General features: G+C 39.8%; 1 protein-coding gene across 1 annotated transcript; it reads right to left on the reverse strand.

Annotated features, from left to right (window-relative positions):
• Positions 1 to 664: 664 nt before the first annotated feature.
• LOC142492490 (thioredoxin-like) lies at positions 665 to 19,857 on the reverse strand. Its single transcript, XM_075595149.1, has 5 exons — positions 19,642 to 19,857; positions 8,982 to 9,086; positions 7,735 to 7,794; positions 5,683 to 5,748; positions 665 to 1,184 (listed from the first exon to the last, which is right to left on the reverse strand). Exons 1-5 carry the CDS (start codon positions 19,660 to 19,662, stop codon positions 1,116 to 1,118), a joined length of 321 nt encoding a protein of 106 aa, XP_075451264.1. The 5' UTR covers positions 19,663 to 19,857; the 3' UTR covers positions 665 to 1,115.
• Between the last annotated feature and the right edge of the window lie 1,527 nt (positions 19,858 to 21,384).

Consider the following 21,384-nt stretch of genomic DNA (forward strand, 5'->3'; position numbering starts at 1 on the left):
GAGGTGGAGGAGGGGGTTTGAGAGGAGGAGGGGAGTGAGAAGAGGAGAAGGAGAGCGTGAGAGGAAGAGGAGGAGGGGGTGAAAGAGGAAAAGGAGGATGGGTTGAGAGGGGGGTGATGGAGAAAGAGGAGGTTGAGAGGGGGGTGAGGGAGAAAGAGAATTAGGGTGAGAGAGGAAGAGAGGGGTGAGAGCGGAAGGGGGGGAGGAGGTGGAGAGAAGGAGGGTGATTGAGGCTGAGGAGGGGGGGATTGAGGCGTGGGAGGGGAGCGAAATGAGAGAGGATGAGGAGGGGAGTGAGAGAATGGGTCTATAATAAAATTAAAAAATCTGAAAGTTCGGGGGGAGGGGACACACACACGCAGGGCTGAAGGTTCGCTTAGGGTGATGAATTTATGAATACCATTGCACCGGCCCTGCACTTAGTTGCAACATTTTTACCAAATTACTCCAAAATGTTACCAGTTTCACCTGAATTGTGCCACTTTTAGCTATTATTTTATGAAAATGGCAGTAAATAGGAAATATACTAAAAGCATATTGACTTATGCTTTTGGAGCTTTGCTGGCTAACATTTCTGTTTCCCCAAAATGTTTAGCAATTTTTTTGGGGGGGAGATGTAAATTGCGCCTGGGTTCTGAACTTCTGTGAAAATATAACACATCTCTGAATTAAAACATTTTATTTCAATGAAGAACTGTTCTCATCAGTCAGACTTCATTGTAGGGTAAAATTGCAGATGCTAACAATCTGTGAGAAACTCCAACTTAGATTTATAGAAAATCAGTATGGATTGACTGAACTGCAAACATCCATGTATATGAATCTATCTGTAGAGCTTAACGGTTCATCCAAAAAACCTTAGATACATTGAAATACACATTTTCCTTTATTGTCCAAAAAAAAAGCTCACTTTTACATTGTTGGTACTGCAAGTCTATTTAATGTCTCCTAATTTAAAAAAAAAACTCTATGAAAAGGTAACTCCAACAAAACCCTATGTCATGGCAGTGAAGTTGAATTACACATGCTTGCATTTGTATGCAAAATCAGTAATTCATTTACAGCAGAACAGGGCAAACGTTGACGTTCAAGATGTTGAAGTTGAAATAGCAGAATCAGGCTTGTCTTAGCTCATTTATCTTACTGTGTAGAAAATTTGTATTGGCTCCTTGGAAGTCAAACACCTGCAATAAAGTCACAATGAGGGAAGGTTAGCTGAGTTGAACAATTTTCTTGAAACAAGAGTACAGTACATCCTGTGCCAGGACTGCTGTTTTCATCCGCAATGGCTCCCTGAAAAGGGAAGTTCCATCCTCTGGGGACACCCTGCTTCCAGAGATACTTACCTACAGGGTAAACAAAATGGAGGTTTAAATGTCACATGGGCCAATAGGAAGCAGCAACGTCAACCGTCGTCGCTTATTATTGGCCAGCGCCACACTGGGGATTTAAACCTGAATGAAGAACCGGCAATACCATCCTCAGTAAGTATCTCAGGAAGCAGGGGGTCCCCGGAGCTAAAAAATTAAGGTGGTTCAGCCCTGGAGACTCCTTGCTTCCTATCCAGAGGGGGGAGGGAGGGGAGCAGAACACGGGGCCAGAGGGAACTCCCTCTTTAAATGGGCAACGCCACATAGTCAGCCAGTTTGAAATTTTTAGGGGCCTCTAAAAGGGAAAGTTTCAATCAAGTGTTTTTTTTTACCCTTTTCCCACCCAGTGCTTATCAGCTAACCAATAAAGTTAAAGGGAAGGGTAGGGGTTGCCAGACGTCCCGTATATAAGAGATGGTCCCTTATTTCAATTAATTGTTCCGTTTTCCCTGAAAGGTGTGTCGGGAGGCATAATTCTCCCTTATTTCAGGGGCAAGAGGACAATTCAGGGACAAAGGTCCAGCCAGCAGCGACGGGAGGAGAAGGATGGCAGGGGTGCTGGCAGTGGCAGAAGGTGTGGGATGGCAGCTGCAGAGGACCATGGCGGCAGCAGCCGAGGGCAGTGGTGGAGCCCACCCCAGTGGTAAGACCCGTATGTTGTAATTGACCTCCGGGTCATACCGCTGTGGCGTGCTCCACCACTGCCCTCTGCTGCCAACGCCATGGTCCTCTTCCGCAGTCACCTTCTGCCACCTCATATCTGCTATCCTTCTAATCCCATCGCTGCTGGTCGGACCTTCATACCTCCATTGTGTCCCGCCAGAATGGGTTACACTCTACAGGTAAGTGCTGCGCGGTGCACTTTCAGTGTGTGGGGGGGAAAGGGGCTGAGAGGTGATGAGGAGCTCTGAGGAGGAGGTGGAGGAGGGGTGAGAGATGGATGGAGGGGGGCGAGATTGAGATGGTGTAGAAGAGAGAATGGGGGAGAAAGAAATGGTGTATGTTTGTTTGTCATGAAAACATATAGGAAATGTCTGGATTTAAATTAAATATTCCTACTGGATTTTGGCATCCAGACGTCCCCTATTTACAAAACTGAAATGTGGAAACTGAAGGAAGGGGGACTCGGCTGGACAAGCACTTACTGATCACACAGTGACATCACACAAAAGGAGATCAAACCCCACCCCTGACTAACATAACGTAAAAAATGAAAGATATTTATAGGTGTCAGTTTTGGGTAAAATAAGGCATCAAATAACAGGATGAGAGCCCGTAAACATGTCACTGCAATTAGATCAATTTAAGAGCGCCCCCCCCCCCCCCCACTTCTGGTTGAGAAACGCTAATTTTGCTCTTATTAACAGCTCCATTTTGATTAATGAGCACATAGCACAGAGTTATACACGGTGTTTAGGATAAAAGGGGCCCCTTTCATTTTTCCTCATATCTTATATATTTGTCTCCCATTCCCATGAAGATGTGAACAATTTTAGGTCTGTTATGTACCTCAGATTGCCACTATATAAGAAGCACAATGTAGACAATCAACTGATGTTAACTAAACTGATGTCACTGTATTATGTCAACAAGTACCAGTTACACTGCGGTAAGTTCATGTTCATTAAACGAAAAATAGGAGTTTTTGCTTTCATGGCTTGTAAATGTGTTAAACTTGTAATCTAATCTGAAACTCTAAGATTACTATAGATTTTGAGTTCAAACTGTTACATAAATGAGAAAATAATCTGTTTAAAGACACACAGAGACACACACACGCACACACTCTCTCCCCCTCACCGACACACACTTTCTCTCTCCAACACAGACACACACACACAGACACACACTCTCTCTCCCCCTCCCCCACACACACATACACACACTCTCCCTCTCCCCAACACAGACACACACTGACACACACACAGACACACACTCTCTCTCCCCCCCTCCCCCACACACACATACACACACTCTCCCTCTCCCACACCCAGACACACAGATACACTCTCTCCTTCTCCCCCACACAGACACACACTCCCCCACACAGACACACACAGACGCATACTCTCTCTCCCCCTCCCCCCCCACACACATACACACACTCTCCCTCTCCCACACACATACACACACACACAGATACTCTCTCCTCCTCCCCCACACAGACTCTCCCACATAGAGAGACACACACACACTATCCCCATACAGACAAACACACTTCCCCACACAGACACAGACATTGAGAGTCCGCGCTGATTCTTCCTCTCCCTCCTGTCAGCCAGACGTTGACGGCAGAAGCAGGGAGAGGAAAGATAGCTGTGACCGGGCGGCTGCTGCTGAGCTCAGGAGCCACCGGGTCACTGCTATGTGGGAGTGCCACCATGCCGCCAGGCCTAGGACAGCTCGGAGTGTTATCCCAGCTCTCCCCACCTGGCAGCCGCGTAACCCCTAAGGGGTGCTCGTGGAACCCCGGTTGAAAATCACTGCTATAGACAAAAGACATGATAGAGGTGCAGATTCAGTAGGTAAATATCATTGTTGAAACTGAAAGAGTGAAACAGAGAACCTACTGTGCTTTGAGGGAAAATGCACTCTAGTGACGAATTAATGTGAATAAAATATAACTTTTATTTCCTTTTACTTAAGTTACAATTTCTAATAATACAACAATAAAATGATAAAATATCTAAAGGAGTTAAAAACTGCATGCAACCTGTGTGTGTGGAGGTTGGCCAATGCTACAGTAGTTACTAACTGTTGTTTGCACCAATTAATATTGATCCACGTCCAATGCTGGAAGGGTAAATTACTAAATGTGGTTAATTATTCCAGGGTGTAGGCACTAACCAAATATAAATCTCAAATTAGACACAGCCTAGGTATTATGCTGCCCTTAATGCTGCAGTTCAGTCTTTTTTTCTTTTTTTAAAAAATTTTTTTTTTACTTCAATAGTTTCATGTGGGTAATCTCTAATTACCTAAAGAACTGCATAGCTGCCGGTCAATTCGTTCTCCGTCTATTGATCGGCAAAGTTTGGCGACATCTTTAAATATGGGGAATGTAAATCGTTGCTATAGGAACAAGCATGCTTGTTAAAATAGAATACAAGAAAATTGGTCTTTCAAAGTTATTTTTTTAAAACAGAAAATGCTAAAAGTATTTTTTTCTTACTACAGAACTGATTTATTAAAAAAAAAACACACATGCAGGACATTGCCTGAACTGCAGCTTTAAATGGTGTAACTAATGATGCTTGATATAAAGTATCCTGTGGAGATGTTAGTGCTTCATAAATTGCAGAACTTTAATTGTTAATACAAGCCACCCCCGTGAGAATAGATCAATATACAGCCACTATTAAGGGGCTGAGTATGAGGTAAGAGTACCTTATTGCTGGCTGGTGAGTATTGCACTATTTTGCAATCGTCACACAATGCTGGAAGGGTAGCTTACTTGTAGAAATCCCTTAGTTAGTAGAAGTTTAATGTGCTTACAGCCTCATTCTAAGAGAAATGAGATCTCCTCAGGACTCCTCACTGCCTGACCGGCGACCGTTTCGCTACCCGTCAAGCTTTCTCAAGGGCTATCAACCACTAAACTCCACACATACAGGTTGCGCCCACTTTTTAACTAATTTATTTATATTATCATTTTATTGTTGTAGTATTAGAGATTATAAGTTTTAAGTAAGAAGGAAATAAAAGTTATATTTTAGCCACATTCATTTGTCACTTGAGTGCATTTTACATTTGTCACTTGGTTTAGTGTGTTCAAAATGTCCTCCTTCTGCTGAATAACACGCCAGAACACGAGAACCCCACCGTCTGATTGTATAATCGATAATGCGTTGATCCAGCTGCTCGCACTCCTTAACAATACGTTGTTTTACTAATTAATTTTTTTCAGTTATCCTGCCGACCATCCTTTATCAGGAAGCAATTTATGCAAACGTTTTGGACAATAATTCTTGCTCTCTCTCAAGCACTTTATAACATACTTATCTTCGCTAAACACCACTTTGTAAATATTCCAAAGAATAGTTATTTATCAAATAATTCATAGATGAAACTGTGACAGACCTATAGTTGCTCACATTTTCATGAAAATGTTGGGATTTTTCTGAAAGATATCGTGACGATAAATAAAAGGAGACCCATTTTTTTCTGGACACAGTATAGAATCCATATTGGTTGACTATATTCTTTTATACTGTACATAGCAAGAACTTTTAATTGATCAACATGACATTTTATATATATATAAGGAGTAGCAAATGACGTAGGCAATCCACGTGAATCTATAGATACATACCTTTACGTTGTTCCTAAAAAAATAAAATGCTGGTATTCCTGTGATCTTAAAAAGCTCCACAAAATCCTACAAATAAAAACAAAAAGAATATACCAAGGGTAAGAAAAGAGAAAATATTATCACCTTTGTCATCCTTAGTCAATCCTGTTATGTTCCCCAAAATAATCTGGTTGCTCTTCCTTCTCTTTCCAAACACCCCACTTTGGAACAATTTACCAATTGTTTTTCTAAACCGCCTAATGTCTAAGTTCTGTCAAGACTTCAGCTGTTCCCTACTTTAAACACGTATGTGACGAATTTTTAATATTTATCATTATGATTTATTTGTAAAGCGCCAACATATTCTGAAAAGCGGTACAATAGGGGTACAGAGATTAGATCATTGCGTAAACAGGGTTCTGTTTTGGACATGTTAAGCTTCATGTAACAGTGGGACATCCAAGAGGAAATTGCTCAGAGACAGTTGTTGACACGGGACACTAGAGAGGGAAGAGGTCAGGAGAGGTGAGGTAAATGTTGTGTCATAGGCATAGAGATGATACTAAAAGTAAAAAGCTTGTATTACAGTAGTTCACCGAGAATGGGTGTAGAGGGAGAAGAGTCGAGGGCCGAAGATAGAGCCTTGTGGGACCCCAACAGGGAGAGGGAATGAAGATGAGGAGACATCAGCGAAGGAAACGCTGACGGAGCAGTTAATAATAATAATAATAATAATAATAACATGTTCTTGTATAGCGCTGGCTAGTTGTACGCAGCGCTTTACAGAGACATTTTGCAGGCTGAGGTCCCTGCCCCATGGAGCTTACAATCTATTTTTTGGCGCCTGAGGCACAGGGAGATAAAGTGACTTGCCCAAGGTCACAAGGAGCCGACACCGGGAATTGAACCAGGCTCCCCTGCTTCAAGCTCTCAGTGCCAGTCAGTGTCTTTACTCACAGAGCCACTCCTTCTCCCATACATTGGATATGTATGATGTTTGCCAGGAAAAGGCTGCGTCATGGAGGTCAATGGAGTGGACACTGTTCAGGAAATGGGGTGATCAACCATGTCAAAGGCAGCAGAGAGATCCAGGAGAATTAGTAAGGAGAAGTGACCCTAAGACTTAATTGTGAGTGTCCATTGCAGTGAGTATGACAGGTGGTCCACTGGGAGATACCACAGGAGGCGGTTAGAGATAAAAAATTGGCTGCAAAAGTGGCATTGGGATTATAAGTAGGTATGTTAAAGTCTCCCAGGATGACATTAGGTGTGTCAGAGGAGAGGAAGTGAGTAAGCCAGGTGGCAAAGTTGTCAAGAAATTGAGATGTAGGTGAAAGGGGACGATAGATGACAGCGATATGGAAGTAAAGGGGGGGAGAAAGAGATGGGCAGCATGGATTTCGAAGGATGAGAAGGAGAGGAATGGAAAGGGGGGTATGACATGAAATGTGCAGTGTGGGGAAAGTAGTATTCCTAATCCTCCACCCTGTCTATTCCCTGTTCTGGGGTTGTGGCTAATTGAGAGACTACCATAGGAAAGTGCAGTAGGGAAGGTGGTGTCTGAGGAGGACAGCCAGGTTTCTGTAGAAGGCTGAGAGCATTGGAAATGAATATCATGGATAGCTCTAAGTTTGTTACAGACAGATCATGCATTTCCTAGGGCACAGGAAAAGGGAAGGAAGAGGTGTAATGGGGATGAGGTTGGAGTGATTTGCAGTGCGTGGTGGGGAGACTTTGAGTAGGGTATGGGAAGTAAAGGATTGGTTTATGGGTAGGTCCAGCATTAAGGGACATGTCGCCACAGAGCAGGCGTATTAGTAAGAAGAGGAAGAGAGAACAGGACAGGGAGTTGCCGTTTCTTTTGGAGGGACGAGGGGTTGATGGAGTGTGATATGAGAAGCAGATGGAGTTGATGACTGCGGAATGAGGGATTCACTTGTAATGTTGTCAAAGTATTATTTTTGTACCCAGGACATACTTGAAACCAAGAGGTAACCCTCAATGTTTTTTTTCTGGCTAAAATATTTTTTATAAATAAAATGCGTCCGTGTTTAGTTTTTTTTTGTTACTCACCTCAGATTCATTGACATCAATTTTAATGAAAAGAACATCAGGCATCTGTGGACACAGTGACTGTGAAATATATGAGAAAACATCTTAGCAAATATCCTCTGATAACATTTGAACATATAGTACAGTGTGCAATGCATTGCAGCCCTCTCTGGTTGTGAAGTGATTTGAAGCAGAACATTAAGTGTGCAAAGAAATGTGAAACATGATGTAATACAACGATTGTTCTTTATCATAAAATCACAACTGATAAATCACAAATACAGATTTCGGCAACAATGTTATGGTTCTTCTGTTTTGTGATACAATGCACTATTTTAAGTAATTTCAAGACTTCAGATGTCTCTCATTTTAATCTTGTTATGTAACTGTTACATACGCCCACAACATAATTGTTCATGAAATGTCTTTAAATATAATGTATAACATTTGTAACCATGTATTGTCATCATAACTCTGTGCCCAGGACATACTTTAAAATGAGATGTAACTCTCAATCTATTACTTTCTGGTAAAACATTTTGTAAATAAATTAATTAAAAAAACTTACAGTATCATGATTTATGATTTGTTGCACAAAGAAGGGGGTTGGGCATAACTATATGGAAAGGCTTACGACACACTTTAAATATTTTACCTTTTGAAATGTTAGATTAGTAAATTTGGAGATAAAAAAATAAATGTAATAATGTTGATGTCACTACAATAATCAGAAAAGTAGAATGTATTTAATGTATCTGAAACACAGTACGCATACTACTGTACTTTACATTATGTGTAAAATGGTATCTACATAAGTACACATATATGTTTATATGTACGATGTTATACATATAATTCCAAATGCATAAAATGTTCATTTAATTTGAAGAAAATTATGTCTTCAGTATGTATGCATGTGATCAAGCATCTATATATATATTTTTTTTCTGTAAAATTGTAAAGTATCAGCTCATTCTGATGTATGACTAAAAAATTAGTGTTTACATGTTTTCACATTATAAAGTGAAATACTGCCCCAAACTATTTCCACACAACCACGCAGACAAAAACAATGAATAAAAGCTATGACAAAATAAAACACGATAAAAGATACTACTCCGAATATATATAAGAGAATGGACATCACACGCTTCCATTTTTCTTTGGTAATAAATCACATATCTTATCGTGGACAGATATATTCTGCCACAGGTCTCCAGAACCCAAGAAAAATGGACAATGACAATTCTTAAATCACTTATACTTACTTCAAGGAAGGGTGTTGTCAGTCTGCATGGTCCACATTTTCCAGAAGTGAAAGCAACAACTACCAGTTTATTTCCGGCAAATCTCAATTCTGAGCTCAGCTCAAACTGCAAAAACACAACAGTTTAGAGAATAACAAGGAAAGGACTTTTTGAAACCACAGCTCCATTCAATTTGAACCCCCTTCTGTCTACACCTGCATCGCCCCAAAGGTGGATGCCTGATGGGGTTCCCCAAGACCTGCTCCCCTCTGCACACATCCAGCGTGCTACGGGTTAATATCTGCATTTGCTTACTGCTGTATTTTTTCAGCCCCACCCTCTGGAATGCTAATGACCAAAGAGGACAAAGGACTTTTTGAAACTACAGCTGCATTCAATCTGAACTCCTTCAGTCTACATCATGCATCATTCCAAAGGCGGACAGACTTTTGTGCAACTGAAGGGCAGCCAAAGGGTGTGAGCCATTGCTGCCGTTCGCTGATGTTTGGTGATGTTAAAGCTACTCTATTTCAATCTGAAACTTACAAGCCTTTTTATCCCCTGTACCCAATTTTCCAACTCTAACTATCCATGAAATATATGTGAATTGTCTGTATAACTCTGTTCATTTAATGTAACCATGTATTGTTATAACTCTGTGCCCAGGACATACTTAAATGAGAGGTAACTCTCAATGTATCACTTCCTGGTAAAACATATTTATAAATCAATAGCGCAATCCCGTGATCGTTTCTGAGCGCTCACACAATCGCTTTCTCTTTCTGGTGATGTATATGAAAGGGGAAGGTCCTTTCGTTCCATTTAATTTGTGATTGGTGCTCCGATGTAGAGCTGATCCCGAATACACTATAAAGAATAAGCAGTACACGATGACGTACAGCACACGTCATGAGGTCCTCCAGGGGGCCGCCCTTCATGAAGTGCATTGTAGGTCTATGAGACACTGAATTGTTTCGGATTCATGGAACTTGAAATCCATTTAACAAAATCAATAATACAAAATAATGTGGTTGATGAGTGTCAAAAATAATAATAAAAATAATGTGGGTTATGATTAGCAGAAACAATAATAAATACATAAAGATTGTAGTGGATTATCTGTGCCACTTATGATATTCCTTCCTTAAGTTCTTCTGTTTTACTTAATTCTTCTCTATTTAATAATTGCAGGATTTATTCTCTACTTTCTGCTGCATCTTTCTGCTTTATTTAGTCTCTCTCTCTGCTAGCCTCTTCCTTCTAGCCTCCCCCATCTCAGTCTCTGTCTTCCTACCTCCTCCTTTGCTTCACTGTAGGAGAACCCACCCTTGCTACTATGAGGCATTAAACATGGTGAATACACCACCTGAGCCTGGGGCAAAACAAAAATTAGAGCTTGCCTTGCATTTGGGAAGAAAGGGCAGGGCCCTTGTGTGGAGGAATTTGAAACATAGGAGTTCTGGGGACCTTTGATAATTGCCACCCAAACTACCCAATCACTCCTTTAGATTCCTTCTCTGCTCCACGAGGCACCATGGTATTTGTAATGTGTTCTAAGCAGCTATAGCAGGCAATGTTTATGTATCCAGTATTTTGTTTTCTTATTTTTCAGATTTTTATTTGAAAGCCAAGAAACCAAACAAGCAAAGAAGTATGTAACTGCATTGATAAAAATGAAGTAATGTTCTTACTTCTTGCTAGTTCACAATGTACTGTATTTTACATGTAAACTAAAGAATTGCAGATTCAATGTGACAGACGAGTCTCCCGGCTGCAAAACGGAGACAAAACCACTGCAAAAGATGTGCGCCAGATTTCATAAAAATCCCAATGCTTTTAATTGGATTAATTTTCGTTGGTAAATAGGGTGCTGTTTGCACTGGTTTTGCCCCAGTTTTGTAACCCGAAGACGTTAGTAAATTAACCACAAAGAAAGTGAAAATCAGGCAAAATCCTTGGAAATGAAGGTAATTTCCTAGATTACCTTCTGTTTCTGCTGACCTGCATCTACACAGTTTATTCTAATGAGTTGTCTATCTTGTTAGCCTGTGTTGCCCGAGATAATACTCATTGAACCATTACATGATTTACTGAAAAAAAAGGTGTTATTATGGGGGTATTCGCTATCTCTCCCGGCACAGCAAATACAAATGTAGAGTTGTAAATCTTTAGGTACTTTGTACAGTTTCAAAAACCTGTATGTTGCCCTTTTTTTGTCCGCCACCCCTGAGATGGTCTTACGTTTCACTTTTCTAATAGTCATACGTGTACAGTACCTCCATTATCTGCAGGGATTCTGGTTTTAGGTTTTAACTTAAAAACACCGGAAAAAAACATCTGATCATCTCGCACTTCCAGTTAAAACTTATAAAAACTGGAAATGAGGCATCATTTCTTATTGAATTGGACGTCTTGTAGCAAACCAGCCACAGGTACGATACAAAGGCAACCCAAAGCTAGGATGGAAACGCAAAAAAAGTGCACAGATAACCACTGTATTGAAACGTGTGGCATTAATTTCCGTTGTTAACACTGATAAACACAGATTTTTTTGTATGAAATGAAAATACCGGAAACTAATAACAATAAACACAGATTTTAAGGGAAAATAAACAACGAAAATCAGAACGCATAATTATATGTAAAGAGGTTCATTTGAGTGCACTGCTAGATATTATACAGCATTAATGGAATAGAATTAAGTCAAAGTCATGGAAGAGCTATACATATACATACATAGAAAAGAGAAAAATCTGCAGCACCCACCAAGATGATGTCAAAAAGGGTATTTACAGTATTCACACCATTGCTCAAACTGCTGTGTTTGCTTACTTCACATGGTGTGAATAAATACCTTTTTTGACATCATCGTGGTGAGTTCTGCAGATTTTTCTCTTTTCTATATTATTTTTGACTGGTTTGGGACCCTAGTCTTTCTGCTGGCACCCCATATTAGCCCTTATATACCATGTTTTTGTTTTTGGAGTGCACCAGGCATCATTATATTTTTGTATGTATATATATATATATATATATGTATATATACATATATAAGGTATAACCTAATACTGAATAACATATATATATATATATATATATATATATATATATATATATATATATATATATATATATATATATATATATATATATATATATATATAGCAACTGTAAATATTCCTGTATATTCATTTGCATGTCTTAGACAGGTCTGCAACCCTGTCTTTCACCACCATTATCACCAGCACACAGCACTTCCACTGCAGTATATATATATATATATATATATATATATATATATATATATATATATATATATATATATATATATATATATATATATACAAATATAACTGTATGCTCATCTGCATGTCTTAGGCAGGTCTGCAACCCCGCCTTTCCCCATTATAACCCAGCATACAGCACTTCCACTGCAGCAAGGGATTCTGGTATATATATATATAAAAGTTATTCAGTATTAGGTGATACTATATATATATATATATATATATATATATATATATATATATATATATATATATGTAATATATATATATATATATATATAATATATATATATATATAATATATATATAATATATATATATATAATATATATATCAGGATCAGGGGAAAGGTGCACACTCACTCTTCCCCGAGGGGAAGAAGAACCGGGAAGGCCAGTCTTCAGTAACCTGTGTGTGACCTGCCTCTCTCAAGTGGGGAGAGGCACTGACTAATGACTAAATTTGGGCGGTAATCTCCTCTTAAGTACAGCCAGGAGGCGGGCACCAGGTCTGGATCAGGATTGGGTGAACCCAGGCCTGGTTCCACCTCCTCCCCTGTCACTTGAGCACTGCAGGGAGTGGGGAAAAGCCATGATAGATACTGGCAGTCCTGCTCTTACCAGGGCTTATATATTTTACCAAGGATATATATTACATAAACATTGTACAAAATGAAGAAATGCATCACAAATTCTTCTGAAACATAATATTTGTATTAAATAAAGTATCTACAGTAAGTATTGGTGCTAAAGCGATTGATTAGTGTGCTCTGGTTGACACATATCTCTATTGTTTATGGTCATAAGAGGCTGATTCCACTAAACTTCAATAGAAATAAAATAGACAATAGAAAACAAATGTGATCTTATGTATGCAGGGCTAACCAACTGGAATATACCTTCATTAGTAGCTTGCAGAATAGAATTCCGTGGAACAAAGGGTGTTATGTTTAAAGGGGTCCTGGGTGGTTAGAAGCAGAATAACGCATAATTAATTGTTCATTAACTTCCTTTTAAGTATTTGAGATGGAAAGCCTCATTACTGCAAACTAGGACAAAGCTGAGGCATGAGAACGGTAACATATTTATCAAAAATAAAATCTCATTGATGTATAAATGGCATATTCCTTTGAGAAAATTGGTCACTTTTTTCAACAGTTTTTACAGAATCTAAGCGATTTATCAAGCTCTCGGATTGTTTTTTTTTTTACAGTAAATTAATGTTGTTTAAAGGTTGTAAATTGATGTTAGACGTAAAATGATATGGGGCCTATTCTCCTAACTCCGATTTGTGACAATCCGCTTCTAAAGTACTCTTGGCATGCTTGGCTATTCTTGAAGCCCTTCTCGCATGTCCAATCCATGTCTACAAAGCTTTATAAGAAGTGGTTTCACTCTGGCTCTGCCACAACAACTGCAATTCTCATAGCTCCGTTATGCAAACCGCTTCTGAATACTCGGGTTTGTTTTAACACCACCTAAAGGCTGGCGAGATTGCTATTTCAAGTCACATCCAGAGCCTGAAATATGGGGTTTGGCTGGGAGCAAAACCCATGTGTCAGACTGGGGATGGAGTTAGCACCACCTCTGGTCATTCTGCGTCTGAAGCAAGTACAATCCGGGCGTTTGGATGTTAAACCGGGGGTTAGTCACTTTTTAAAGAAGAGGTTTAAAAGATGCGATTTGAAATAGAGAATGTTTTTTTCTCTTACATTTCATTCCACTACTTGTGAACATTCCCAACTGTGCGGTTTGGCAATAACAATTTAGGAGCTACGAGAATAACATGTTATCATCGTATGTATTAACTGTATGACACTTGGGGAAAAAGACACTCCTTATAATGCCAAATGATTGAATATTAATTAATTGTTTAATGACTTAGTAAAGCCCTCCTGTCAGCTGTGTAGGGTCATACGTTTGAAACTGGTCTCTTATATAGTATTATAATGTTACCTGAATATTAAATGTGCTGTGAGGCTATTTCTCACTGAGGGGTTTATGCAGCTTTGAAAGAGAAGAACTGCACAGAAAACCAAACTGTGTATAATGAAAATAGAGCCTTGATTAAGTAAGGCCACATTCTAGTGACGGGGGCAGCAGGAGAGGAGAGAAGAGGTTTGAACTGTTCTAGATAGCCATAGGAGACATGAAGGGGAAGAATTTATATTTACCTTAAAGTCCAAAAAAATGTGTGGTGTTCAGAACTAGTGACAGACATAAATATAAAGCATATATATTCCAGCAAAAAGTACCCTTAAGGTATCCTTAGATTCATGTATAAGGCTGGAGTGGGTAGAAAAGAAACGATTTTCTGGAAAACCTTACAAATCAAAGTAGTAGAGGCTAACACATCCAGTGTCCAGAAAGAACAGCGTATATAAATTCCCCATACCTTCCTTCAGCCATCTGGGGAACGAGTTATCCTGTGTATTCATAGAAGGACTCACTTCGGTCGCGTCCATGGTTATCACAAGCGCGACTGCGCTCGTGGCGCGATCAAAATGATCTGCCTCTATGAGGCTGTCTTTAGAGTGCAAGGCTGCGTGTGCAACCTGAAACGCCGGCGCTCGCGATGCACGAGGAAACAAATACATTTGTTTTCTCGCGTGACAGCTGGGTCATGTGAGTGGTTCGCCCAATGAGGGCGAACCAGCTCCCTGACGTCATGGCCATGCCCACAATACGCCCCCTTGTCGCGTCCAATTAGAGGGCACAAATCGATCAAGCTTAGAATAAGCGTGAAGCCACTAGCATGGTCACGCGCACGCACCCACCCACCATAGACATGAGACACATAGGGGGGTTGTATGCCTTCATTTTTTAATGTGACCCAATACATTTTTCATTTTTATGGGAGTGCACTTTTCTGCATTCTTTTATTTACCTAAGCCTGGAAAATTTCAGGAGGGAGAGAGAGAAAGAGAGGGAGAGGGGGAGAGGGAGAGAATTTCGTACTTAACCCTTTGGGTGACCAAGGACATAGCTACTAACCCATATTGGGTCTGGCACTCTGTGACTATGTAGTGGTTACGTCATAATGTAATTGCTTGTTTTTGTATGGGAGAACACGATCTTACAAGAAGAGGAATGGAGGAGGACTCCTCCTCTTCCATCCATCATCAGTGACAGCAATCATGAGATCGCTTTGGAGCGCCGGATGGCACTTAAAGGGTTAATAAAAGTGTAGATGTTGACTAAGCAGTGCTATTTCATAAGACACCTTCCAGGACTGGAAGACACATGGTATTCTCATGTGTTCCAAGTCCACCAGGGCTACTGAACATATCTGATGATTTCTATATATGATCACCAACTATTCCTGGCAGATTTAGGATGATATTCTAGTAGCTGCAGCAAGTGCATATAGGTGCTCGGAAAAACAAGTTTTGGGATTCTCTAAGCCTTCCACGCATGTCCAAACCATTGGAAATTTGTTTGTTTTTTAGAAGCGGTTCCATTCCAGCTCTGCAAATTCGAGCGGTAAGACAAAAGTAGCTCAAACTCTCACAAATTCCAGTAGCTCAGTTAACTCCAAAAGGCTAAACAGTTTTAAATAACACACAGATGTTTTCCTAATTTTGGGCACAGGGGCTCTCCATATGTTATTTGGAGGGAGATTTGATTGGATCTCTCTTCTCTCTCCTCCTCTCATTCTATCTCCCATTTGGGATACACAATACGGACTAGCTGTCAAATTTTATTCCGTGAATTATGACCATGTCAAACTGTGCAGTTTTAAAAGGACAAACTCACAGCTACTGGGAAATCCGTAGACCCTACGTCCATAAGTTAGGCACCATTTTAAGTTAACAAAATACCACTTTGGACTCACGGTGCACTCCTTAATCAAAATTGTATATTCAGTACACGGAACTGCAACTGTTAAGGTTAAACAAAGCTTTAATGATTGCAAGCAGGCCATTGAATTATTTGGTTGGACTTAGCTGAGTAGATATGATCTAGTCACTAAAATATGAATTCTGCATGCACCTTAAATAATTGTTGGATATACCTAGTGGGGAAAGGTGGAGAGGAGGGGGAGGGAAGGAAGGGAACCCTGCTCAGTAGTGAACATAATTTACTAATGCAAAAGTTTCATAACTTAGTAAATATACCACAAAGTGAGAGACTATGGGAGATATTTACTAAGTGGCACCTGCGTAAATTTGAGAGCAGCGACACATGCAGGGCTGTCGACAGGGGGGGAGGGGGAGCTGGGACAATGAATACGGTGACTGTTAGGGGGTCCGGCCAGCGTTGGAAGTTGGGTCCTGTCTGTGAGTGTGAGTGTGAGTGTATTGGATGTGTGGTGGGGAGAGATTGAAGTGTTAGGGGGATTGAGTGTGAGTGGGGGAGTGCGACTTGAGAGAGGGAGTGGGATTGAGTGAGAGAAAGGGGGCATTGAGTGAGAGAGGAGGAGGGGGGATAAGGGGTATAAAAGAAGGTTGGGAAGAGTGAGGGGGTAGAGTGTAAGAGGGGGAGAGTGATAGAGAGGGGGAAGAGCAATAAGGGGTGTGTGAGAGAGGATGAGTGAACAAGAGAGGGAGTTGATGTAAGATAGGGAAGAGAGTAAGGTGGGCTGTAAGAGGGGGAGAGGTTGGGGTATAAGAGACAGAGGTGGTGAGATAAATACATGGGGGATGGAGAGGATGTGAGAGAAGCTGTGAACAGGGGGAGAGAAATAGAGGGGGTGAGCGAGCGAGGATGTATGTGAGAGGGGGGAGTGAGAGAAGGGGGAGAGGAATAGAGGGGGTGAGCAAGCTAAGAGTTGTGTGAGAGGGGTGGAGTGTAAGAGAAAGGGTGGGGTCTCACAGGGCCACTGACACAGGGGGGCCCTGGGCCTCCGGGAAAGCTGGTGACCCCCTGGACACGTATGTGTGAATCATTCAAATCTTGTTCCTTGGTGCAGATCTCTTTGAAACAGAGGCTAACGTCACTTAAACCTGGTGGATTTATTTACCACAAAAAGAAAACTGAACCAGTTATAGGCGCAACTTTTGAAACGTCTCATTATAATATAGCCCAGATTGTCTCTTCCCTAACTTCTCTGCATACAGGTATATACACACCCCCCAAAATGTGTATGGTACAAGTTGGGCAATTTTGGACAAACAATGGAACAATGCACCTTGATACATTGATGCAGCGTTTAGCAATCTTAAAATGATGCAGTTTGGGACGGTTTTGGAACAATGCTCCTGTTTGCGACACTTGGTACTTATTCCCCAGTCCCACAAGGCTTTCCAACATGGTTTGGAAGAAGCCATACTGCAGTATTTATTAGGCTGTGTTTAACAGAACATGCATCTTGTGAATATGTATTTACAACAAACATACTCATCTCATGTGACAGCAAATTACACCATGAGTATAAACAGGGAATTAAGTATATACTGTATGTAGGTGTGTGGTTAATAAAACAAAGAGAGATACCAACGCCTGATCTCTCTTTGTTTTATTCTTGTGTTCTGATTGTACCATCAGATTATCATCAGGCTGCCTAGCTTGCCACTAGGGCTCACCCTCATATTAGGGTACATTATTTATTTACATTAGCGCTATTCTACATCACTTTTTTTCTTCTTCTGTGTGTGGTTAATATGACACTATTTCATGTAAAAAAACAAAAAAAACTATGGTTTATTTAAAATACAACAATTATACAACACATACAAAATAACTACAATTTGCTTTTTGTTACATTTATATAAATTACCAGTAAACACATAGTAAAATTTATATATAGTAAAATTTATATATATATATATATATATATATATATATATATATATATATATATATATATATATATATATATATATATATATATATATATATATATATATATATATATATATATATATATATCAACATACTCATAAAGAGAGTTAGGCCTAAATATCTATTGGTTTTACTAATTCTATGGTGTTAAAGTAGCTTTATATCCAGAACGCCTAGTTAAAGCACGCAGGATGGAAGATGAAGTCTGGGGACGGCGGTGTGGCTACTGCTGCTGGGTAAATGCAGTCTTTTGGATCTGCACAGCCCCGTTTTACAACTGTAAGTCGCATTCCAGCTTCTTAGTAAATATGGTAGTAGCTAGAAGCTGTTTTGTACCAGAAGATGCGGTCAGGACAGCACCACTTCTTAGTAAAATGCCTATATTTTCCCAGAGAAATATACATTTGCTACAGTCATAATTTTGACCATAGCACATGCTGAGGTTACATCGTCAGGAATTAGTTTTGGGTTGAAAATATAAAATCCATTAATGTGTTAAGTAGTTGCCTGCACGTCCACTACATTGCAGGAAAAAAGCCTGTGAAAGTTGCTAGAACACACCCAATGATATTGCAGTGCACACATTAGTTAAGAATGTGGCACACAATTACATTCGAACATATCAGCATATGTATTGACTCATTCTTCATGTTTTACCTTGTTCACAAATTCTGAACTGGTTCAGGGTGGAGCAGCATAAGCTCATATTAAGAACATTTACACTACCTCCCTATATTTTTGTTTGACTTCATTACCACTTTCTCTACAGTATGCAAGTCATTTATAATGCAATTAATTTAAAATGCAATTAAAACAAATTGTCCTCTTTATTAATTTCTTTTCTTTATAGTGATACTTTTATGGATTCAATTGACACGGGATCATTTGAGATTTCACCATTCAGAAATCTCTTTTTCAGGTGTTAAAAAGAGATATACAGTAGTAGATCTTTTAAATGTAAAACGGGTGTAAAGCACAGCTCCAGATCTACCGAAATGGCGTTTGTTATTCATTTAACGGTGATAGTGTCGATCATGGCACTATTGCACACAAACTTCTATGGTAATCAATGGAAGTTTCCATGTCATAGTTCCCCAATCGTTTCTCTCTCTCTCATAGTTTAATGAATAAACTCCCGATAAGTCTCTGATATGTATTGTCTTACTATCCCTACATGCATTTTTCTTTTTTTTACAATACCCCAGCTTTTTTTAATTTATTTTCATTTTTAAGTACAGTACTTTATTAAGAGAGATGTACTCAAACATTATTATGGAACCACTCCAACAATTAAAGCCATGGATCCCTAATTTCATCTACTTTAGAACAGTAAGAGAGAAACACCACATTGAGGAGTCAGGATGACTTTTCTGTTGGTTATTACCATTGGCTGCCAAATGGTTAGCATCCAAAAGTAGCGTGACATTTCTGCAAAGAATCTTCATCCTGGAGATACTTTAAGAGTATTCTCTATAGAATTTGGGGCATTAGAAAATGTTAATACTAATGATATTCAGTATTACTTTATACTGTACATAGCCCTTTGTTAGAATACAATTGGTTAAATCTCTTTAACTCAAAACGAAGAACAAATGAAGTAAAACATCTTACCTGATCATAGATCTGCTTCATTTTCAATAAGGGGCTTTTCCTTTCTAGTCACAGACCCAAAGCTCCGAGGAGGGCAGAGACAGCACCCACACAGCAACACAGCTATTGCTAAAAGAGACTGCAACACTTTGTGCTTGTCTATCTCCTGATATTTGTGAGCATTCAAAAGGCCCTAGGGCAAGCAGGCAGCTCTGCTATTACTAAAGAAAAGCAGACTTGTGCTCATCAAAAACCCGGGAGTGGCAAGAAGTATTGTACTGTAGGTGTGTAGATAGATTCATGCATGAGTAATATTGCTGTAACTATAGTATTGATGTCATCAGATACGTATTGACGTTAACAGGGGTTAGTTAGCACAGTGTGTTGTGACACTAGGTGTTGAAGTTGGTTCAGACAATATACTGTAGACTGTTGTATCCCAAAATGCACATTCTAGAGATGGAAGACACCATATGACACATTCACTCGAATGTCCTTTGCTCTCTCGATTATCATTAGATCTGATTATTTAAATCAATGGCTTTATCAGGTTTTTGTAGTAAGAGATTTTTGCTATGTTTCTTTTAAACACCAAACATGAAATTATCTATTCGGGGTTTTACCCTGAAATGTTGCCGCCCCACTTCCCCTGTACTTTTTACTTTTTTCACCCCATCCCATCCCTTCCTTTTTTCCCTTTTTTTTCTCCCGGTTTTCTTTTTGATGTGTTGTGGTTTTGTTGTTTTTTACATATATCTTTTGTGTTTTTTTTTACTCATTAAAACCTTTTTTGGCATACTCCCCCTGTTTTGACCTTTTGTGTGCTAGGAACATTAGATTTTTTGGTTCACTATTAGGACTAAATAGGGTCCTCTCGGTTCCACATTGCACCATCTCTATTCACTTCTACATAGGCTTTCTGTGTGCTGTCTATTTTAATTTTTTGTTATGAAATGATCTATTAAACATCAAAGTTACTAAGAAATGCATTTCTGGTTGCCAAAAAGGGTTCAGAAATGCGTTATCAGGGGTTCAATTTTATTTCCCACTAAAATTCCAATACCATTCATTTCAACTGGGCAATATAAAGTACCAGACATGATATTTCAAGTTGGCAGAGGGAGGGGAAACTGAGAACTCAAAAACATTCATTGTTTTAGATCAGAAAATGTAATTCAGTGCAAATCTGTGGGGCTTAACAGTTGTACAGCACAGCGAATAGGCAGGTAAAGAGGATAAAAAGAGGGTAACCATTGAGGATATGAAAGATTAGTTTGCATGAACGCTTCACTCATCAGCCACTGTTAATTACTAACTGGTCATTAAGTATATATGCTTAATACCGTATTGGGAAAATTACTACTTGAGTAATATGGGCTAAAACAGGGTTTCCCAAACTTTTTTTTCCGTGACCCGGTTATTTTTGAACTTCTCCTTCGTGACCCACTAAAAATGTTATCGCCTATACTGGCCTATAGGGCCTGCACAGACACACACACACAGACACACACACACACACACACACACACACACACACACACACACACACACACACACACACACACAGCCACTGATACACACCCACACACACACGCAGCCACTGACAGACACGCAGCCACTGACAGACACGCAGTCACTGACAGACACGCACTGATACACACACGCAGCCACTGACGCACACGCAGCCACTGACACACACGCAGCCACAGAGACGCTGCTACACACAGACACACACACAGACACTGCTACACACACACACACAAA

The sequence above is a fragment of the Ascaphus truei genome, chromosome 1, assembly GCF_040206685.1.
Source record: "Ascaphus truei isolate aAscTru1 chromosome 1, aAscTru1.hap1, whole genome shotgun sequence".
In the NCBI taxonomy this organism is placed as follows: Eukaryota; Metazoa; Chordata; class Amphibia; order Anura; family Ascaphidae; genus Ascaphus; species Ascaphus truei.